This window comes from Oncorhynchus kisutch, linkage group LG26 (genome assembly GCF_002021735.2).
Source record: "Oncorhynchus kisutch isolate 150728-3 linkage group LG26, Okis_V2, whole genome shotgun sequence".
Classification (NCBI taxonomy): domain Eukaryota; kingdom Metazoa; phylum Chordata; class Actinopteri; order Salmoniformes; family Salmonidae; genus Oncorhynchus; species Oncorhynchus kisutch.
This window is the reverse complement of record NC_034199.2, coordinates 34404755-34429076: the sequence shown is the minus strand read 5'-3', so window position 1 is coordinate 34429076 and position 24322 is coordinate 34404755. Positions and strand designations below refer to the sequence as shown.

Here is a 24322-nt window from a genome sequence, read left to right as displayed (position 1 = left end):
CAAGAGCATAGCATGTTTCTGAAAGAGCGTGCCGAACCATCGGGCTTGGGTTGGGCTTTGGAGCGCTATGACATGTCAGGGCTGGTAACTGGTGGTTCTGGCCGTCTGTGTGACAGACAGGGAGACCAGGTTTGGGGGCGGGGCTGGGTTAGCCATGTGGGGATGCGGATTCTGCATCCGGATTCTGCATCCCTCCCGTCTCCCACAGTGTAGTATTTTCCCATGCACTGATGTGGAGCGAGGCCAGGCAATGGAATATCATGGAGGGGAGGTCAAGGGAGCAGCACTCACATACTTAGAGCTCTGAAAGCAAACAGAGGCCTGAGCCCCAGGGAAAGAAGTCTGTTTACCCCTGCTGGAGTGAAGGATCACTTCAGTCCCCAAACCCACAGAGGAGAGGAGAGGAGAGGAGAGGAGAGGAGAGGAGAGGAGAGGAGAGGAGAGGAGAGGAGAGGAGAGGAGAGGAGAGGAGAGGAGAGGAGAGGAGAGGAGAGGAGAGGAGAGGAGAGGAGAGGAGAGGAGAGGAGAGGAGAGGAGAGGAGAGGAGAGGAGGAGAGGAGAGGAGAGGAGAGGAGAGGAGAGGAGAGGAGAGGAGAGGAGAGGAGAGGAGAGGAGAGGAGAGGAGAGGAGAGGAGAGGAGAGGAGAGGAGAGGAGAGGAGAGGAGAGGAATATGGAAAGAGTGATGAAGAAAGCAGGAGAGAAGGTTGAGGGAGAGAGAGGACTAGAACGATAAATGAGGTAGACAATAGAACATGGAGGAAGTGCAATGGGGTACAGAGGCAGAGAGGACAGAAAAGAGTGAAAGAGCAAGAGATACATGAAGTGAACGGGAGCGACTGGACAAAACAGTGTGATATAGGCATGGTCAACATCACAGCCCAGACATACTAGAACACTGGTCAACAGGCCTGGCTCAAACTACAAATGGACCTGTTAGCGTGTAGAGGTGTCAGGGGGGCAGAGGGTGCTATGGTTGTGGGTGAACGGCTTTATGGGGCAACTCCCTCCTCTGTGGATGCCAGTAGATTGGGTCATGTTCATTAGACACCAAACTTAAGAAACTAGACTGAAAAAGGGAGGGACCACCTGTACTGCGTGGTGCAATAAGTAACACTCATTTTTATTCTGTTTCTACACGTTTTGATACAGTGTGCTCTACAGCCCTGTTGTCCCCAGTAAGGGAAACGGGGAACCCTTCCTTACCTCTCTGACGTACTCCTCCTGCTCTTCACGTAGCGTCAGTTCGATGAAGATCTGCTGAAGCTTCTCGTTGCAGTAGTTGATGATGAACTGTTCAAAGCTGTTGTCCTGTAGAGGAGAACACCCATAGATACCATTTAGACTCATGTTCGGTCATTAGGCCACATTTAGGCTGTCCAGATGGATACAGCAGGGTACCATATGGCACCACATTCAGTACTCTCTCATCTGCCTGCCACTGTGAAATGCCCCCATCTGTTTCTGTGTTGTCATGCAGCCGTTCAATAAGCTTTCGGGTCACTTCCGGGGTCCTTCTTCCCCTTTGTCCCACTTGTTGGATCACACTAAGGTAATGCCAAACAGACCCGGGCTGGATCCATAATTGCTCGAGCTCCATTCCTTCACTGCAATGTCAAGCCAACAAAGAAAATGTCTCTTTCCAAACAAACCAAGATAATCTATTTTCTCTCAGAACTACTGTGGTAACTGATCTACTATAAAACTGAGGCAATGCTAGCTACCAATCTAGGCAACCAACCAAGCAGAACGGGTCTAGAACTTTCTATTCCTTGGTGACATTCCTCATTGCTTTACAACCACTCTTGAACAAACAAAGGACAGTGTCTTTGGACAATAAGACAAATAGCTGCCTGATCATAAAATCCTACCTGTGTTTCTTATCATGAATACATGTAAACTAACCTCGGTAAAGCTTCAGTGTTAATCATAAACTTGTTTCAAAGATGTTGAACAGTGAGTATATTAAAGACAGTTTGTTAACCATTTCATAACCCAAATTATGAAAATGATCCCCTTTTCCTATTAATTAAGATGACCAGTTAGTTTTTCATTGCAATCAACCCTACTTGGCAAACGGCAAACAGCATCAGCGTTGGTTGGGTTAGGAAACAATATCACTCCATTTGCTTAGGTTACAGCGGGTTAGAACAGCATCAATATGGGGCAAAGGGTGTGCTGGACACCTTTGGTCAGGAAAAGCAGGCCACACATGGCAACAGAAGGAGAGTGTTCATACATCACCTGGTCTCAGATCTGTTTGTGCAGCCTTGCCAAACACTTGGCATGACGAGGACCATAGGAGTTGACAAGACAGCACAAACAGATCTGGGACCAGGCTACTTCATACACTCTTCAGAAAGAGTGTAGCTCTGAATGTCTATTGAATGTCCTCTCCTTCACTTAAGATGCACCAGTACTCCTTCATACCCCACCATAAAAAAACACAATGGAAGTCCTGTTATAGATGAGGATCTGAATTAAGACTAGAAGATAGATCGCAGCATGCACACTGCACACTCTCGGCAGGTGTACTTACTCCATCCTGTCGGCCCAGACACAACAACATTCAGTAGAGAGGAATGGAACGACTTCACAATGAGTGGGGAACAGTCAGGCACATTAGGTACATGAACTTGAGATCAACTTAAAAACACACACTGGACTATGGAAGTTTAGTTGCTAGTTGTTTATGTCAAATGTATAATTTCATGAAACCACACAAGTTCTTTGTTTTAGGCAAACAATATGCTTCTGCTCATGGGTGAGGGGTCGTGTGAGGTATTTCCGTCCATTTAGGCCAGGGACCCATTTGCCAAACTGAGCCATTACTCTTACCTCAAATATTTCAAAACCATAGATGTCCAGGACTCCCATCACCTTGTGGCGTGTTTTGGCCTGAGCCTGAGAGGAGAAATAGAAAGTATAAGATACATATAAAATGATAGTCCTGTCTTACTGACACTCATTAAATCTACTTTGGTAGGGCTTATATCTTTACAGTCAATGGCTTATAGAATAACAGTTGACAAATCTGGCTCATTTAATGAGACCAGGCCTACCTTGATGCTTTCATTGATCCTGGTGACCAGCCAGCTGAACAGACGGCTGTAGAGGTTTTTGGCCAGGGCATCACGGGCATAGTAGGCCTAGCAAATCACAAATGAGGGCTTAGTATACAGCGCCTTCAGGAAGCATTCAGCCCCCTTGATTTTTCCCACATATTGACCCTTGGGGCACGCCCACATCATAGCTAAGAGTGGGCGACAGCTCATTGCTCACTCTGACACACTGAGTTCTGCCTTCAAGTTATGATTTCATCCTTCTCAAGGCATCGGGGGAAAATTTGAACTAAAACTGTTAAAGGTGGGTTATGGTAGATTAACATGAAATGATCTGGAAACAGCTCTGGTGGACATTCCTGCAGTTATCGTGCCAATTACACGCTCCCTCAAAAGTTGACATCTATGGCATTGTGTTGTGACAAAACTTCACATTTTGTTCAGTAGATTTCAGTGCTCTCATGCACAAAGAAATATAGCTGTAGTAAATATCTCTGGTAAATGCTTGTAGTAGTGTGGCATTCAACTGGGACAGGGATAGATCCGTTTTTATGGATGTGAAGTTACAGTCGAGCTGTAATTACAGCTGTAGAATGTTTCTCATTCCAACCATCCACAAGGGAACAGAATTATACATTGAGCTGTCTGAGGAGGTGTGTCCTAGCGTGGGCCGAATAGCATCCCTATAGTTATGGAGGCTCATCCTCTGGCATACAGCCACACTGGAGTAGAGAAAGACTGTCATTCCTTATGAAAACACACACACGCAAACACACACCGGAAGAGGTGAACTTGCAGTGACAGAGCGCTGTGACATGGACAGGACCAGGCATAACCTCCCTAACAAACAAACACTTCTAGGAGGTGATGCTTGGACTGGTGATGTGCTATGGATGAGCTGGTGATCCTTTAGTTCGATAGTTCCTCCAAGGGCACAAACCAATGTGCTCTGATTTATTGTCTCAGCCTGGCCTTTATATACCCTTCTGTTTACGCCATCTGGCCGGATGTTTGTGAAGATAAGAGAAAGCACACAGCACCACCAGGGGAGGGTGTCCCAGTTTCAAGGAGTCAGATCTGTAGCCTGGTCCCAGATCTGTTTGTGCTGTCTTGTCAACTCCTATGGTCATTTTCACAGCAATTTAGGAGATGGAAACACAGCACAAACAGATCTGGGACCAGTCTACCAGAAAACTGCCAGGGATGTTTAAAATCACACTTCAGGGTGAGTGAAGCTCATCCCTTCATACTACCCTTCTTAAGCTGCTTTTGTGGAGAACAGGGAGAGAACTAGAGAGAGGACTAGAGAGAGGACTAGAGAGAGGACTAGCCCCTGACATTCTTCTCCTCATCACCAACTGAATGATGCCTGAACTCAAACCTCCAGCATAAGGAGAGGAAACTAGCTTATATTCCTATATGTTTATCCTAAACATGAATGTGCCTGACTGCCTGAACTCACTAACCTCCAAAACCTGGCCTATTTCTGCAATTTCCAGGGGAGAATTCACCAAATCCTCATCCATAATGGACATGTTTCCATATACAGTGGATGGGGATAGGAAGTAAGCTAGCCAGAGAATTAAGTCAAAGGGAAATAATCATCTCATCCACCCACAAGTGTAGTGTGAAACATCCCCTGGGACTTAGTCTGTCAGTGCATGAAAGTAAGTGTGTTGCTATACACTGATGACAGGTGGTCTTGTTTGGCTCAGTTGGTGAGGGCATGGCGTTAGCAAAGTCAAGGTTGTGGGTTCAAGTCCCACAGGGAACAAATACACACCAAAAAATCAATGCAGTGTCATATGGGGTAGAGTCTAGTATTAGAACCAACACTGGGTGTGGATACAATGGGAACATGTGGGATTACATTGTATGAATGTAAACGTTAAGTAGTTTATTGATTTTGTCTACATATGTTTTTTTGTAAGTTGGCAAAAAAAGATTGCAAAAATATATATATTACTAAAATAAATACATAAAATCAATGCACTCCCACTCACTGTACTGTGTGGTGATAAAAGTGGCATACATTAATGAAGCGATAACGCCTGAGAAGCCAGTGTTAGGAGGATATATTGGCACAGGTGTTGTTAGGGCCGACATAGAAAATGGCTAGCTCATCTGATGAGAGAGCACAACACAGGTAACACAATAACTTCAAACTGATGTTGGAAAGACTGCAAACTAGCTGCACTTTGTTTTGTTTTACCTTTATTCAATTGATATTTCTTTGTATATAAATCCTTAAAAATTAGGCAAGCTGTTTCATGATTTCGACTGGCTGAGAAACGCTGCCTGCCTGTCTGTCTCCTCCTGACCCCTACACGTTCATTACAAGGGGACAGTGGGAGATCAAATTTGAATATTGAAACAATGTTGCTAATTTCGGAGAGACAGACGGCAAGGTTTATACAAATCTCAGCTGTTGAAAACTACATTTTAGCCTAAAAGAAATGTGAGATAATGTCTAGATGCTTTTTATAGTGGAGATCAAGTTTATAAATTCCCTGCCTGGGCTGATGAGACAGTGGATTGCACAGTCAGATGGAACAGAGTAATTAAGCATTTTAATGTCATAGCTTTAGCCAGTGGTAACTTGTAGAATAGACACCGGCTGGAAAGCACTTTTAACCATTGAGCAATCAGGATTAGACCCACCTGTTGTATAATACATTATATACACACTCATGTTTAAATAGATAGAACTAAAGAAGTGTGATGCTATACAGTGCTGATCTTCTCACCTGGGCCACGTTGAGTGTGGTAGACACCTTCTCCATCTTGGCTTCCACGGTGCGGTAGCTGAAAGCCCTCTCCAGCACAGACTGCTCAATTCCCAACAGCTCACACATCTCCTTCAGGTCTGGAAGATAGAGCAGAGGAAACTCACTGACGGAACAACTGACACAAACGCTCAATCATAGAGCTTTGTATACAGGCCGTAGGCAAAGAAGAGCTGTATAGCAAACAAAATAGGCAATGACTAGATGAAACGCTTCAATAAAGGAAATCTATCCCCTGTGAATAAGGAATCCATATCAATGTTAAGCTTTACCAACAATGCCACTTGATGCCAGTATCATAGTTCAAGTGGGTAGCCAATAGGGCATTAGCTAAACCCTTTCCTTAGAGAGATAAGGTGATCTACTCTGAGATCTCAGACGATCTCCTTTAGGATCAGAGCAGCCGGACGGAGTAATGTTTAAGAGGAGTTAGTGCATTAGCCTTAATGTATTTAGGTATTTACAGGTCAATTGTCTCACTCAATTGTCTTATGTAAGAGTAGTGTTGTTGACAAATGTCTTTGTGTATAGTGACAGCTGTCAAATGGTCACAAGGGGAAATTCCATTAATAACCTAATGTAGAAAGTAGAAGTGTGGACTTCATGATTCACACCACAGGCCATGTGGACTTCTTCCACTTAAGTGTATCCTGTAGATTAGAAAGGAGTTTTGTTTGCAAAGAAAGAATGCAAAGTTGTGCCACGGCTGGGTTATTCAGACATGCAAAATATAAAATTTGCTTAATAGGGGAGAGCTGTTAGCAGTTACATAAGTAGGCGTACTGTACTTACCATCAGAAAACATTGCATACTATAGAAAACTGTAGTTAAGGAGTGAATGTTATTCATAAGGGTTACAAGGAGAAAATCAGACCTCACCTAATTTAAAATGGATGGCCCTGCATATTACACCTACACCCTCTATGAATGATTGAAGAATAAAAACAAGTGACCATCCCCTATATCCAAGATAATAAATAATGTCTACCATTTACCCTTACTTCTCAGACAGACCAGAGCGAGCGTGAGACATGCAGTTTCAGAAACCATTCTTCGTCCTGTAAGCATTACATAGCAACACAGGAATGTTGATAGTGCACAGAGCTGCAGGCCAGAAGGTTGTGGGATCTCCTATATAGTAAAAGTATTGCATTCATCTATCATCGTATTTGCAGGTCCCAGAAAAAAAGGCCTTTTATGAACATTTCATGCAGTTTTACAGCATTTTAAATATTAGAAGGATATTTTGTTACACCACACAAATGACCGAAATTACAGGCTAGGAATGGACAGAGATAGTGTACCTGTGTGTTCATCGTGTCATATTTCTCCAATGTCAAATCAGTGCGTCTTGTTTGTAACAAAACTGTCCGTTTGCAAATAATTAAATCTGAGATATCACTAAGAATCTGAGCATGGTACTTTCAAAAGTTAGGCATTCATTTCCACACCAGACAGAATAGGACAAAGCACTGTTAAATATCACATTATATAAATCAGATAGCTTCATATTTTGAAGAAAATAAAGCCTGACAATGGGTAGGCCTGCGGTTTTTGCCATTTTCCTTCATTCAAAGGTAGGCGTATGGCATACCCTCATATCCCTTCAATTCGAGTTTTGGTTTGAACGGAACAGCTCTTCACTGACACGGAAGTAGGCTATTTAAAGAGTGCATGGTGGGTGGAGGAATTGACCAACAAATGTATGGATATTGCAGCCTATAACCTAATTTCATCTGTCAAACAGGTAGGCCTACCTCTTACTTCTAAGATAAGAAGAAATACACTCCCTCACAAACCCCTCTTGTTAAAAGTAAAGTCTAAATAAAATTAAGACTTTAAATGCTTACTCAAATTTGACTACTTTCAGCACCCATGAGCTGGCCCTTTCTATTGATTGTGTCATGGCTAATGCTTCAAGTTTCAGCTTATTGTGAGGTCAATAACTGATAAATACAGTTGAAGTTGGAAGTTTACATACACTTAGGTTGGAGTCATTAAAACTCGTTTTTCAATCACTCCACAAATTCTTGTTAACAAACTATAGTATTGGCAAGTCGGTTAGGACATATACTTTGTGCATGACAAGTCATTATTCCAACAATTTTTTACAGATTATTTCACTGTTTCACAATTCCAGGGGGTCAGAAGTTTCCATACACTAACTTGACTGTGCCTTTAAACAGCTTGGGAAATTCCAGAAAATTATGTCATGGCTTTTGAAGCTTCTGATAAGCTAATTGACATCATTTGAGTCAATTGGAGGTGTACCTGTGGATGTATTTCAAGGCCTACCTTCAAACTCTTTGCTTGACATCATGGGAAAATCAAAAGAAATCATCCCAGACCTCAGAAAAAATATTATAGACCTCCACAAGTCTGGTTCAGCCAAGGGAACAATTTTCAAACGCCTGAGGGTACCACGTTCATCTGTACAAACAATAGTACACAAGTACAAACACCATGGGACCACGCAGCCGTCATACCGCTCAGGAAGGAGACATATTCTTTCTCCTACAGAATAACGTACTTGGGTGTGAAAAGTGCAAATCAATCCAGAACAACAGCAAAGGACATTGTGAAGATGCTGGAGGAAACAAAAGTATCTATATCCACAGTAAAAACGAGACCTATATCGACATAAGCTGAAAGGCCGCTCAGCAAGGAAGAAGCCACTGCTCCAAAACCGCCATAAAAAAGCCAGACTACGGTTTGCAACTGCACATGGGGACAAAGATCATACTTTTTGGAGAAATGTCCTCTGGTCTGATGAAACAAAAATAGAACTGTTTGGCCATAATGACCATAGTTATGTTTGGAGGAAAAAGGGGGATTGCAAGCCGAAGAACACCATCCCAACTGTGAAGCACGGGTGTGGCAGCATCATGTTGTGGGTGTGCTTTGCTGCAGGAGGGACTGGTGTGCATCACAAAATAGATGGTATCATGAGGCAGTAAAAGTATGTGCATCTATTGAACAAACATCTCGACATCAGTTAAAGCTTGGTCGTAAACAGGTCTTCCAAATGGACAATGACCCCAAGCATACTTCCAAAGTTGTGGCAAAATGGCATAAGGACAACAAAGTCAAGGTGTTGGAGTGGCCATCACAAAGCCCTGACCTCAATCCTACAGAAGATTTGTGGGCAGTGCTGAAAAAGAGTTTGCGAGCAAGGAGGCCTACAAACCTGACTCAGTTACACCAGCTCTGTCAGGAGGAATGGGTCAAAATTCACCCGATTTATCGTGGGAAGCTTGTGGAAGGCTACCTGAAACATTTGACCCAAGTTAAACAATTTGAAGGCAATGCTACCAAATTCTAATTGAGTGTATGTAAACTTCTGACCCACTGGGAATGTGATGAAAATAAAAGCTGAAATAAATCCCTTTACTATTATTCTGACATTGCATATTCTTAAAATAAAGTGGTGACCCTAACTGACCTAAAACAGGGAATTTCTTACTAGGATTAAATGTCAGGAATTGTGAAAAACTGAGTTTAATGGGGGAGGGTCATGCTTTTTCAATTTCAGTCAAGGGGAGGGTTTAGTATTTTTTTAAATCTAGTCCAGGGGAGGGACATGTAATTGGTAATCAATGAATTGTAAACATTTCTCAGTCTTTTAGAATTAGTTGCTAATTAGGCTATATATGGCTGTGTGCCCGACACCTCCCCTCATCTGACTCTGCTGGGCACCCAATATCAAGTCTCAATCAAATGATCAATAAACTATAGGCTAGGAACTGCATGCTCAGAGAAGCAGTGCAAAGTTTTATTTCTAAGATGCTGGGATGGTGTAAATACAACTAGGCTGCATTACACACGGCAATTTATATTCCAACCCTGATCCCAGGCCTGCTCTGTTCTTGCTGATCAAAATGTTTTGTGCTGCCTAACCAATGGCTATGCTGTGTAGGCCTACAGTGGCAGTTCAGGAGGGAAGTCAAAGGGTTCGTCCGTATTTTTAAAAAAAAATTGCAGACAGGCGAGTCTATGTTTTCAGTTTAAAAAGGAGAGTGCAAAGATGAGAAGGAAGACCGGAGGTCAACTTTGATACCTTGCTAATACTATGATTGTTTTTAATAAAATCAATGTTCCTTGCTCATGATGTACAGTTGAAGTCGGAAGTTTACATACACCTTAGCAAAATACATTTAAAACCTCTTATGGATAGCGTCTCAACTGGCCAATTGCCTGGGGAAATGCAGAGCGCGAGATTCAAATAAAATGCTATAAAACTCAAACTTTCATTAAATCACACATGTAAGATACTCAATTAAAGCTACACTCGATGTGAATCCAGCCAACATGTCAGATTTTAAAAATGCTTTTCGGCAAAAGCATAAGAAGCTATTATCTGATAGCCTGCACCCATCTGCATCAGCAATAAACAAAGGAGCTAGCATAGCAGGCGCTACACAAACGCTGAAATAAAATATAAAATATGCATTATCTTTGACGAGCTTCTTTTGTTGGCACTCCAATATGTCCCATAAACATCACAATTGGTCCTTCTGTTCGATTAATTCTGTCCATAAATATCGAAAATGTCCATTTATAAAGCGCGTTTGATCCAGAAAAAGACAGCTTAACAAAAATATGTTGAGTTACTTTTGTAATACAACGTTGCGTATTTTTAAACGTTAATAATTTATCAAATTGTAGACGGGGCAATCTGTATTCAATACAGGAACGAAAACAAACCAGCACTGCTGTTCATGTCTTGTGCAACTCACAAAAGTGTTCCGAGATGGCCTACTTCTTCATAGAACAAAGGAATAACCTCAACCATATTCCAAAGACTGGCGACATCATGTGGAAGCGGTAGGAACTGAAAATAGGTTCCTATTTAATATCCAATGGCAAAGACAATATAGTGAACAGAGGGGGGAAAAAATCTGAACAGTTAGTCCTCTGGGTTTTGCCTGCTACATAAGTTCTGTTATACTCAGAGACATGATTCAAACAGTTTTAGAAACTTCGGAATGTTTCTATACAAATCTATGAATAATATGCATATCTTATATTATTGGCATGAGTAGCAGGGAATTGAAATTGGGCACGCTATTTATCCAAAAGTGAAAATTCTGCCCCTAGCTTTAAGAGGTTTTAATGAACCATTCTTTAAATTTCGATCCATCCCTTAAGCCGGGTGGACACTACATGACTTTCAAATCCTAACATCGCTGAGCCTCTCACATTAACTTCTTGGATATAGAGGGAGCTCTTTTACTTTATGGATAAAAAAACGTGCCGTTTTAAGTGCAATATTTTTTCTCGAAAAGATGCTCGACTATGCATATAATCGGCAGCTTTGGAAAGAAAACACTCCAAGGTTTCCAAAACTGCAAAGATATTATCTGTGAGTGCCACAGAACTCATGCTACAGGCGAAACCAAGATGAAACTTCAACCAGGAAATGGGCAGAATTTTTGAAGCTCTGTTTTCCATTGTCTCCTTATATGGCTGTGAATGTGCCGGGAATGAGCCTGCCCTTTCTATCGTTTCTCCAAGGTGTCTGCAGCATTGTGACGTATTTGTAGGCATATCATTGGAAGATTGGCCATAAGAGACTACATTTACCAGGGGTCCGCCCGGTGTCCTTTATCTAAATTGGTGCGTAATCTACAAGCTGCACGCAGTCATCCAGTGATTGAGAGGAGAGAGGAGGCTTTCAACTAACGATATATCATGAAGAGATATGTGAAAAACACCTTGGGGATTGATTCTAAACAACGTTTACCATGTTTCAGTCGATATTATGGAGTTAATTTGGAAAAAAGTTTGGCGTTTTGAAGACTGAATTTTCGTTTTTTTTTGGTAGCCAAACGTGATGCACCAAATGGAGCGATTTCTCCTAAACAAATCATCTTTCAGGAAAAACTGAGCATTTGCTATCTAACTGAGAGTCTCCTCATTGAAAACATCTGAATTCTTCAAAGGTAATGATTTTATTTGAATGATTTTCTGGTTTTTGTGAAAATGTTGCCTGCTAATGCTAACGCTAAATGCTACACTAGCTGGGCTAGCTGTTACACAAATGCTTGTTTTGCTATGGTTGAGAAGCATATTTTGAAAATCTGAGATGACAGTGTTGTTAACAAAAGGCTAAGCTTGAGAGCTAGCATATTAATTTCATTTCATTTGCGATTTTCATGAATAGTTAACGTTGCGTTATGGTAATGAGCTTGAGGCTGTATTCACGATCCCGGATACGGGATGGCTCGACGCAAGAAGTTAAACAACCATCTTTCCTGTAGGTTGTTTTGTCTTCACAACGCAGTGGTGCGCACACTAAATGTTCTGGCAAAGACATGGGTCACACTACAAGATTCTTCACTTGGTCGTGAGGATTGTTGGATACCACACTGTCTGGCTCAAAGCAGCCTCAAACATTTTCAGTCCGACATTCACGCTTGACAGTGTTGAAATGTCTAGCCAACATTTTGAATTTAATAATATTGCTTGTGTACTTCAGAGCTGTAACGATTTGACATTTTGGCTTTGGTTAAAGTCAAGTACAGATGCATACTTGTAGTAGTCATCGCTCCTGCTCGAGAGTCTACACGTTCTGGGTGCCGCAAAACATCAATCATTTCACTGGCTTCTTCTCTGGCGAGCTCTCATGGGCTATTGCTGATCACTTGTCAAGGGGATTTTGGTTTTGATCTCAAAAACTTGTCTGGGACAGCTAAAATCGGGGCCAAAATCATATAGTGTACACCTGGCTTTAGTAAACCATGAAATGAAACATTAACCGGTAGAGGGCAGTGCAACAACACATAGGCTACTGCTGATGGAACTTACTGGTATGGTTTGTTGTGGAGAGGATTACCATTGGTCGGTGGTTATAATCTAACTGATACGTTACAGTATGCTTATTTTATACATCCTTCAATTGACCAGACAATGCAAAAACAAAACAATATTTTCTACAACCACAATACATTATATTTTCAAGATGTAAGGGAAATCCACATTCTTTGCTGTCCAAAGGGGCACAAAAGTTGTGGGCACAAAAGTTTTTTTTAAAGTGAGATGTGTATGCATGTGTACTGTAACAGGACATTGTGGCCCACCGTAAAGCTGCTGGTTGTCCAGTCAGACCATTGTCTCACCATTCTTGTCCTTGACCCTGCTTTCGTCGAAGCCGTTGACCCTGGACTCTGGTTTGAACTCAATGTTCCCCAGTTTGAGGACGGCTGCTACCAGCTCTAGGACCAACTGCACCTCATCCTCCATAAAACCCACAATCTGCATTGCATTCTGGGAGAGAACATAGAGAGAAACAGCCTATCAGACACTTAGCCAAGGCGAGGTGCAGAATAACTAATCTTGATCAGTTAATGAGTAGTTATTTGGGATGCAAGGTGATTTGAAGATCAGTGATTCTCCTCAGTCTGACGTCAATGTACATGTAGTCAACATCAAACACAGACTAGTAACAAGGACAACAGGAAGAAGAGTGAGTATCTGGACTGGAGAGGGAAGAGCGAGACAACTAGTGACAGAGGGCAAAGTGATGTGGACTGTGGTGGGGGAAATATTTAAAATGATTAAATGTGTGTTACTGTGATTTGACCCCGTTGTGAACAAGGGTGAGAGAAGACTGTAGCAGGCTGCCTTTGGCTTCTTCAACAGCATCATATCCAGTGGAGAGGACTATTGTGGTATAGCACTGAACTCAATCGTGTTGAGTTGGACTGCAGCTGAGACATGGCCTGCTCCCTTACTGAGAAAAGTACTAAGACAGAATACATGGAATCCGCATCCCAAATGGCACCCTTTACCCTACAATACTTTTGTCCAGGGCCCATAGGGTGCATTGTATAGGCAATAGGGCCGTATTTGAGACGCAACCACTTCCAGAGTCCAAGGTCAGCAAGACAGTGGTTTGGGATAAAAGGCAGGCACCTCATAACATAACATCCTCTGCGTGTTGTCAACAGTAAGAGAGTCAAGAGGAAGAGGGGCTGAGAAGCTGCACATTGTGACCATGCTCTGCAGCGACAGCACCACATGTCACTGTGGGAGGATGCAGCTGCTGTTTCTCCCTCAGGTTTCCCACAGTAGCACAGAAACGGGCAGCCAGACTGCCACTGTGTATTCTAAAGCATTTAGCTATTGTTTACTGTTGGGAAGGCCTGCACTGCAGGTGAAATTCCTCTTTGAGTAATAAAAAGTGGATATAGATAGAAGTTACATAACAGGGGGAGAGGCTGTAGAGGCAGCTAGCCCATAATCAACCCTTGGCTGGTAAGGAGCAGGTTGGCATGGACAAGAGTTACCTTAATCCAATCAACCTGCCCTGGAGATAAAGAGCTCAGACCAGTCCTTACCCTACACCTCAGCCAAACCAACAATTACAATGACAGACAGGAATTAGTGTGAGTGAGTGAGTGTGATAGTGTCCCACCCTGACGGTCCTAAAGCTTGCTGCGTCGTCTAGTCCATTGACGGTGGCTGAATCCAGACTCAGGTAGTTGTACTTACTGAAGTCTCTGTCCAACTTCAGCTTCGCTGTGGGCCAGAAAGACAAACACACATGGCTTTAGCATGGCCTATTCAGTCAATGCTGGTGTGCAGGTGCTATACACGCACGCAAACATTTCAGAGTAGCAGTTTCAATGGGCACCTTTAAAAGGCCTGTATCAGGTATCAAAGAAAGCCATTCCACTGTGTGGTGTATTGGATTACAGGCTACATTAACTGCTGCTAAATCAAGTCATTTGATATTTGTCCACCATGATATTGTTCTCCTTCAACAATACTGCCAAACAGTGGCTGAGCTCCAGCTGAGAACAAATAAGCCATACTGGTTTCACAGTCTTTGTTCTCTGTACTTAATCACAGGTTCATGGTTACGTGACCATTACTTAAACAAGACATGCTTCCGTTAGATAACTCGTGACATTATATTTAGCTCCGTTTCTAAGTGTCATGACATATCTTAAACATTAATGTTGTGACACATGTAATGAAGCTTCATAACATGTTAATGACATTGTCATGCAGGTGTTATAAGCACTGGTGTCAAATGATAACTGTGTGTATAACTTACTCAGGGTGTCCCCTGAAGCTCCAGAAAGAAGCTGGTAGAAGATGTGGAAGTTTCTCTCTCCTCTTGGCTGCTTGCAAACCCTGGATTTCTCCAACAAATCTACAGGACAACAAAAGTACAGGGGATTAAAAAGAAACGACTGTTATAAAGAGAAATTACAACTTATTTGATGAGCTTTCTACAAGGGCAGGACACATAAAAGATTCCATTCAATGAGCTAAGAACATATCTGATATTTTATGTCTACACACGGTCAGTGTCAGACCACATCTGTAGTGCACCGATGGATGCATCTCCCTGTTATAGCCAAATATTAGTGTTTCCAAGGTGACCGAGCAATTGTCATGTTGCCGTCTCATTGTTCATTGTATAGAAGTGGAGCCTCCTAGCCAGCCGGCACAAGAAGACTCCGAGGAGGAAAACATATGAAGAGATCAAGTCAGCTGCTCCTCCATGGCTAATGACCAACTACAACAACACCTATATTCAAAGGATATATGGGATGTATACGTATGATACTAAGGAGTTCAACTAAGGAATGGCATCCTTGATTAATTACACATGAACATAAATGACAGACACTTTGGTATTTAATCAGTTAATGTTGTGGTCAGAGTTAGAGCCCTAGGTCTTTCAAGTTGATCAGAAAACTAAGAATTTGGTTTTGAGTTTGGTAATGGACAGGCATAGAAAAGCAATGTTTGCTTGACAAGCCAAGTTATGTTGAATATAGGGCTATATTCCGCCCTGGGACCTGAGTAGGATGCCTGTTGGCATTCAGCTACGAGCCCCAAGTCCTGACTCATCTTCTCAGCAGGGGCATTAACTGCTTGAAGAGAGTCACGAACAACTTCATAATGAATTTACACCCTCTCTGACACAGGAGGTCAATAGAACGTACGTGTGTGTATATATGAGTGAGCCCCAGGCGTCAACAGCTATAAGGTAGGTGGTCACGAATCGGTGCCAGCTATTGCTAGCCACGCTTCAACGCCACATGGTAGTCACTAAGTGTGTGTTCATCATTAAGTGTGTGTGTGTTAAATACTAAGTGGTTCTCTCTGGGTTGTCTGTCAGCTCATCAATAACGTATCATCTTTTACAGAGCGACAGCCGAGCTGAGAGATGCGTTGCCTCTGAACTGTAATCAAAAAGGGGACAGAACATGGATCCTTTCTTCCTCTCTGCCAAACCTACGAGATTCACATGTAGCTGCCTGCAAGCATCCTATGGACCAGATCAAACTCACAACAGTGAGTTCCAACAACAGAAAATAAGACACAGGAACAAGAAATGTGGCTCAAGAATGTTCTGAATATTCAGGGTCTCCCCCACAGGGGGCCCTTCTCTCTGTTGTGACCTTTCCTCTTTTGTACACTGGAAGAGTTCAGCCCTGTTATTGATTTCCACTACTAAGGCCGCTTCGCTATGTTTTCCATGCCTGCTGTGAAGCATTTGTCAAATTTAGAATGAACAAATGAACAAACATACATTTAAGGAGAAATGTCAGACATGCTATATGCTGCAAAGTAAGAATGGAAGTCCTGTCTTGCTGTTTTGACTAGGGTATAACAAGCACCAAACGACTGGCCTTTTGGGCATTGGAAACCCTCTTCTTGGCACGTTACCACTATCCAAGTCTACTTTGTTATCGCACCAAACTAATTCCCCAATGACAAAGTTAAAAACATAAAAAAGATTCTCAGTCCAGACAAAGTTCACATACAGTTTGACACATTATCCCATACAAAACTAGCATGCATGAATGTAGTGTCCTAAACCCTCCTCCACTGTGGCCTAACTCTAGCTGCTCCACTGTACTGTGACCATGTCCTAGAGCAGGGGTCCTCAAACGGCTCCTGGGGACCCATAATCGTTCCATGCATTTGATCTTGTCGTCAGCGAACATTTGATTTAAATTGTCAACTATTTATCAGGCCCTTGACGAAGTGAATCATGCAAGTTAGTTCAGGGCTGCAACAAAATTGTGAAATGTCTGTGTATCCCAAGGAGAGGTTTGAGAACAACTTCCCTAGATGTGTTCCTGCTCTATATCTGCAGTTAAAGAAGACCTTCAGGTCATGGAGCAAGCTGGAGATTGTGCGAGGGCCATAACTAGCTGTCAGCTGACTGTGCTGCAGCAGCAACAAAGACCCAGAGGAATTTATAGCTTGTGACTTCTGAGGGAAGCCCTCAGGCAGTCAAGGCCTTTCCCCTTCCATCCTGTCCTTCTCGTCACTCCATCCTAATAAACATCTCCTTGTACTGGACAGTCTTCATTAGCTACTCCATAATCAAATTTAAAATCACATTTATTTATAAAGCCCTTCTTACATCAGCTGATGTCACAAAGTGCTGTACAGAAACCCAGCCTAAAACCCCAAACAGCAAGCAAAGCAGGTGTAGAAGCATGGCGGCTGGGAAAAACTCCCTAGAAAGGCCAGAACCTGGGAAGAAACCTAGAGAGGAACCAGGCTATGTGGGATGGCCAGTCTTCTTCTGGCTGTGCTGGGTTGAGATTATAACAGAACATGGCCAAAATGTTCAAATGTTCATAGATGACCAGCAGGGTCAAATAATAATAATCACAGTGGTTGTAGGGGGTGCAACAGGTCAGCACCTCAGGAGTAAATGTCAGTTGGCTTTTCATAGCCGATCATTCAGAGTATCTCTACCGCTCCTGCTGTCTCTGGAGAGTTGAAAACAGCAGGTCTGGGACAAGGTAGCATGTCCGGTGAACAGGCCAGGGTTCCATAGCCGCAGGCAGAACAGTTGAAACTGGAGCAGCAGCACGACCAGGTGAACTGGGGACAGCAAGGAGTCATCAGGCCAGGTAGTCCATAAGACAGAGAGGCCCGTGGAGTATGTGTGACAGATCAACCACTCTGTTTCCTGTGACCTCATGGCTGAATCTCTTCATGCCAGACAAAACATGAACATGAGACAGGACGAAACAATAACAGAGGTTGGAGGGACAAGATAGTGCGACAAGACAAGGCACTGCAGTCAGAAACTAGTCTTCCATGATTTAATGTGTATGTATGTCAACTGTTTAGGTTGTTTTAGTTTGCTTCCTCACCCTCTAGTTCCTGTGCGTCAATGACCCTCCATTGACTGGAAACAATGTAATATCTTTGATCGCCACCTCTCTTTGGTGAGCCGACCAACCGGGCGTGCAGGGACAGCATGTGGAATGTGACACGCTATGATCGACCCCCACTCCCCATCTCTTCCCTTCTTTCAGGCCCTCCCCTCTCTCTATATCTCCCAGTCCCGCTCCATGACTACCTCTCTATCTCTCCCTGGATCTGGCCCTGTGGAGTATGGTGTGAGACAAACCATTACCATGGTGGGATGACTAACTGACTTACTGGGGGATTTAATTGAGCCAACTGTGTCAGTGGGATATAACCATGAGAGGGCTACTCTATCACTACCACGCTCACATCAGTGACATGACAGGGCTAGAGCGATGGACGAGAGCTTAGCATGTGGCCATTCTATTACAGCATAAGGTGTGTGTGTACTTTATAATACTCACAGTTGCTAATAACTCCACCCAGAGGGTCTCCTTTGAAGTCAAACTCAATGTCCATGTATTTTCCCTGCAGAGAAGGAGAACACAGTGGTTAGAAATGCCTGACAACCACTATATAGGGAATAGGTGCCATTTGGGACACACCCTCGTCTCTGATTTCCCTCTATGTCCTCTTCTAGGACCAATGGGATGAGTCGGGCACAAGGCCCACCCCTTGATAACAGAGCATTAAGGTCTTTAATACTGTGGCAAAGTCAATTTGAAGCACTGACATTACCACAATGCCCTGGTGTGGCTTTAAAGTTATTCTCACTATGCATTTCAAGATATGTAACTTTCAAAATACAGAAATCATCCCTGTATGATGCAGCATCATACAGGGATGATTTCTGTATTTTGAAAGTTACATATCTTGAAAACTTGATTGCTGACAAGCATAACATTTTGGGACTATGTCAACAACAGACTAATGAAACAAATATCAAAAGATAGTTTTGGGGTGGAGTTTTCCTTTGTGATAGTCTTCAGGAATCAGTGGGTAAATATTAACAACTGAAATGGCCATTGAACAGATTCCCAGATCCCAGGCCGTAGGTAAGAGGCAGGAGGCAGCTCTCATACGCACAGGATGGGATCACTGCAAACCTCACTGAAATTAGCTTTACGTTACCAGAGGGTATAGAAAGGAGAAAGGAGTTCCTCTTTAAATTCATTTTGAATAAGACGTTTTGTCTCCAGGCACTAGACCTGTTCATAAAGTCAGCCACCGAATCACACATTTGTTTGCTGTGACGTGATGGACTGTAAGTGGAGGAAATGCCTTTGTTTCTTCTCCCATTTGAAAGGTAAGTAAAACAAACCATCTCGCTCACTTTCTCCCTCTGTTCTGTTTCAGGTTTGAAATAGTTATAAATGACAGTGGGCCCAGTGTCTTCGTGGCCGTTGAGATTTTCTTCCTTTTATTTATAGCTGACAGTTCTTCAAAAAGCTGTAGCTTAAACTGGCGATAGATGCTGCCAGGTTCAACAACATCGCCAGTTTCTCTGCATGGGGAAGAAACAGGGCAAATATTCGGTCCTCGTTTTGAGGAGAGGAGTTTGGACAAAATGGCATTCGTTGGAACATGCAGGAGGTGCTCATCCAGCAGTTTATACTAAAGTTACCTAAATATAAACAGATCAGGCATAATCCCAAAAGATTCCCCTGCTATGATATCCTAAACCTGAGCACAGGCTAGGGCCAGATAGATAGGTACACCATGGGGTTGGTGAGTGAGTGGCACAACCTTATGGATGCCACAGAGGCCGTATAGTTTGGTACATGGAGCACTTGTACTCCAGACTAAACTGACTCATGGGACATTTAAGTTAAGATAACAAAATTATACATGACATGAGAAGGGGCTGTGAATTTTGCACCGATGACCAGATCCCTAACCACAGCCATAGACATTAGGTCATCATCATGAATAAAAATGTGTTCTTAACTGACCTGCCTGGTTAAGTAAAGGTTAGATAAATAGGCATTAGTTGAGGACTGGTTAGCCTCTGAGGCAGTCTAGGGTATGGGTCAGTCAATGCGTTTCCAGTCTTGGGGAAGCCTGCAGTAATGTGATGACATCAGAAACATTGGAATCTAGAACAGGCAGCTGCTGGCTGCCAATGGGCCCCTGTGGAATACACAGTCAGCCAGCAAGGAAGCGTGAGAAAGAAAGAAATACCGTGCTGCAGTCCAAAACGGGACATCTCATTTTATATCTACAGCGTCTGGAAATGAAATGTTTTCCTAGATTAGTCTGCCAGACAAGAACCTTGCAAGAGCAAGATAGTGATTGCATCATCAACCTGCTGATGTTCGTTCCATCATTCAAAGCGTCAGTCAAAGTTTCCTAATGCTCCAGTGCTGCCGGAGCCATGTTCGCACAAAGAATTCTCACTGTGCATAAGTCATTTTAAGGAAGGCGAGGTAGAGTAGTAGGCCTCCAATTATGTTAGTTCCACAGGAGCAGCTTGATAGGTCAAAGGTCAGCGGTCACTAACACAGTTACTGTAAACCTAACCCTCCCATTGGCTGACGATATTGTATCATTGATACAGTCTCCACACCAGCTAAGGCCTGAGACACAAGATGTTTTGCAATGATGTGCTGTAATCTTTAACTGTACCAGCAGCACCGTACTGGCGCCTGGGCCAGGTGAGGGGGGAGTGGATATCTTTAATGCTTTAAGAGCCATCTCCCTGTAGGAAAACATGACGCCAAGGAGTTGCGCTTCTGGAGAAAAGATACGTTTTCCAAAGGTAACTTGGCAGGGGCCATCGGCAGACACCTGGATATAGTTGCCCCCAAAAATTACCCTGACGTGGGTTTCACCTCTATCCTGTGCTGTTGCTATGCTGTAACTGTAAATGTAATGGCTTGGTGTTATGTAAGGTTCTGCAGAGAGAGACAACTGCAGGCTAGACTGAGAGAAGAAAAAGAGGGAAGGACAAGGGGAGAAAGAGATATGAGAGACGTGGAAAAAAAGAGAAAGGTCGAGGGTTTGTTTGTCTGTCTTAATCTAGAGTAAACAATGAACTTCATTGGACGAGACCATCAGACACAGAGTCTGAGAGGATGGCGCCAGAGAGAATGGCAGCAGTTTTAAAGGATCCTGACCAATTGTGCTACTTTGAGTTTTTTGTTGTTGTGCTGATCTGATGTTTCCGCCATTGTTTCATATGATCGAAAAATGCTTCTGGACATCAGTGCTATCACTAACCTCCATTTGGAAGAGGAATTCTACTTCAATTAAATGGAAGCGAAAGACATTGATTATCGTGGACCAGGCCCAAATCCCCAATACTCTGAGGTGACACCGGAGTGTGGGATACCTGACAAGACTACATCGAAGAGTGGTAAATTGCCTCTACCCTCCATCCTATTGGCAAACCTGCAATCGCTGGAGAATAAACTGGATATGCTCCGTTCGAAACCATCCCATCAACGTGATCTGAAGAACTGTAATATCCTATGTTTCTCAGAGTTGTGGCTGAATAAGGACATGGTAAATATAAATCTAGCTGTTTTTCTATACATGGCAGGACAGAACGGCTGCATCCCGGAAGCTCAGAAGATTCGGGGTGTGTGTCTCTTCGTTAACAACAGCTGGTGCGCAATCTCCAATATTAAGTCTCGAGGTTCTGCTCACCTGTGATCGAATACCTCATTATCGCTGTAGATCACACCATCTACTAAGAGAGTTTTCATTTATATATTTGGTAGCTGTCTATTTACCACCACAAACCGATGCTGGCCACATTAAATGCACTATATAAGGCCATAAGCAAACAAAAAAATGCTCACCCAGAGGGGACTTTAATAAAGGAAAACTGAAACCTGTTTTACCTCATTTATACCAGCATGTCACCTATGCAACTAGAGGTAAAAAAAAAAACTCTAGATCACCTACAGTATATTCCAAAGCTCTCCCTCACCCTGGCAAATCTGACCATAGCTCGATCCATAGCTCGATTCCTGCTTACAAACAAAAAATCAAACAGGAAGTACCAGTGACCTGCTCAATACGGAGGTGGTCCGATGATGCGGATGCTAAGCTACAGGACTGTTTCACTAGCACAGACTGGAACATGTTCTGGGATTCAGCCGATGGCACCGAGGAGTTTACCAGTCATCGGATTCATTAATAAGTGCATCAACGATGTTGTCCCTACAGTAACCACACGTACATATCCCAACCAGAAGCCATGGATTACAGGCAACATCCGCACTGAGCTAAAGGCTAGAGCTGCCACTTCCAATGAGCGGGACACTAATCCGGAGGCTTATAAGAAATCCCGCAACACCCTACGACGAACCATCACAGGTAAAGCATCAATACAGGACTAAGATCAAATCCTACTACACCGGCTCTGACGCTCGTTGGATGTGGCAGGGCTTGCAAACTATCACCGATTACAAAGGGAAATCCATCCGTGAGCTGTCCAGTGACGCAAGTCTTCCAGACAAGCTAAATACCTTCTATGCATGCTTTGAGGCTAGCAACACTGAACCACGCGTGAGAGCACCAGCTGTTCAAGACGACTGTGATCATGCTCTCTGTAGCCGATGTGAGTAAGAACTTTAACAGGTTAACAAGGCCACAGGGCCAGATGGATTACCAGGATGCATAATCCGAGCATGCGCTAACCAGTGGCAAACATCTTCACTGATATTTTCAACCTTTCCCTGACCCAGTCTATAATACCGACATGTTTCAAGCAGACCACCATAGTCCATGTGCCCAAGAACACCAAGGTAACCTGTAGCAGTGAAATGTTAGACACACTCCAATTCACATACCGCCCCAACAGATCCAAAGACGACAATCTCTATTGCAAACCACAATGCCCTTTCCCACCTGGAAAACAGGAACACCTATGTGAGGGTAGGCAACAACGCATCCGCCAAGCTGACCCTCAACATGGGGCCCCTCAGGAATGTGTGCTTAGTCCCCTCCTGTACTCCCTGTTCACCCACGACTGTGAGGCCACACTCATGACTCCAATGCCTTCATTAAGTTAGCAGATGACATGATGGTGGTAGGCAGTTTCACTGATGACGATGAGACAGCGTACAGGCATTTCGCTACAATAACATCTGCTAACCATGTGTACGTTACCAATACAATTTGATTTAGTCAGAGACCTGACAGTGTGGTGCCAGGACAACAACCTCTCCCTCAACGTCAGCAAGACAAAAATGAGCCCATCAGGGACTACAGGAAACGTGGTGCCAAGCACGCCTCCATCCACATCGACGGGGCTGTTGTGGAACAGGTCAAGAGCTTCAAGTCCCTCGGTGTCTACATCAATAAGGAAATATCATGGTCCACACTAGGGCTGGGCGACAAGGCAAAAATCTCATATCCCGAAATAGGTCATGTCATATACCGATAACAATACATATCACGATGTAGCACATTTTCTGTAAATTCAATCAATAAATAGTTTATATAAAATGACCACATGTAAAGGCCTAGTTGTTATTACATTGTGAATTATACTCACAAATAAAAAAAAGGTATTTATTTGATTATTTCTCCTTTTATTTAGATCATTTTCAATTAAGCATGTAACAAAATATAAAATATGAATGTAGAAAATCTAAAAAGGTAAATTGAAGTGTTTTCTATGTTTCAAGGCCTAAAAAATTATATAAAACTATATATTTTTTATATGTATATATTTACTCAGCAAAAAAAGAAACGTCCATTTTTCAGGACCCTGTCTTTCAAAGATGATTTTTAAAACACTAATAACTCCATAAATGTTAATTGTAAAGGGTTTAAACAACATTTCCTAAACTTGTTCAATAAACCGTAAACAATTAATGAACATGCACCTGTGGAACGGTCGTTAAGACACTAACAGCTTACAGATGGTAGGCAATTAAGGTCACAGTTATGAAAACTTAGGACACTAGAGGCCTTTCTACTGACTACGAAAGAAAGATGCCCAGGGTCCCTGCTCATCTGTGTGAACGTGCCTTAGGCATGCTGCAAGGAGGCCAGCGCAATAAATTGCATTGTCCGTACTGCGAGAGAGGATGGACAGCTGTTCATCCTCGCAGTGGCAGACCGCGTGTAACATCTGGACAGGATCAGTACATCTGAACATCACAGGTACAGGATGGCAACAACTGCCCGAGTTACACCAGGAATGCTCAATCCCTCCATCAGTGCTCAGACTGTCCGCAATATGCTGAGAGAGGCTGGACTGAGGACTTGTAGGCCTGTTGTAAGGCAGGTCCTCACCAAACATCACTGGCAACAACGTTGCCTGTGGGCACAAACCCACCATCGCTGGACCAGACAGGACTGGCAAAAAGTGTTCTTCACTG

The 24322-nt window shown here is 43.1% G+C and overlaps 1 protein-coding gene across 3 annotated transcripts in view; it reads right to left on the bottom strand.

Moving 5' to 3' along the window:
- The window catches only part of LOC109870799 (unconventional myosin-Ib-like), a 149847-nt gene that overhangs the window by 27935 nt on the left and 97590 nt on the right, over positions 1-24322 (bottom strand). For all 3 annotated transcript variants that reach the window (XM_031806337.1, XM_031806338.1, XM_031806339.1), the window contains exons 7-14: positions 18449-18512; positions 14908-15006; positions 14263-14366; positions 12965-13112; positions 5808-5926; positions 3061-3147; positions 2837-2902; positions 1205-1309 (exon numbers count right to left, since the gene is read on the bottom strand). In XM_031806337.1, the coding sequence (XP_031662197.1) occupies positions 1205-1309; positions 2837-2902; positions 3061-3147; positions 5808-5926; positions 12965-13112; positions 14263-14366; positions 14908-15006; positions 18449-18512 (792 nt within the window). The remainder of the gene's footprint in view (positions 1-1204; positions 1310-2836; positions 2903-3060; positions 3148-5807; positions 5927-12964; positions 13113-14262; positions 14367-14907; positions 15007-18448; positions 18513-24322) is intronic.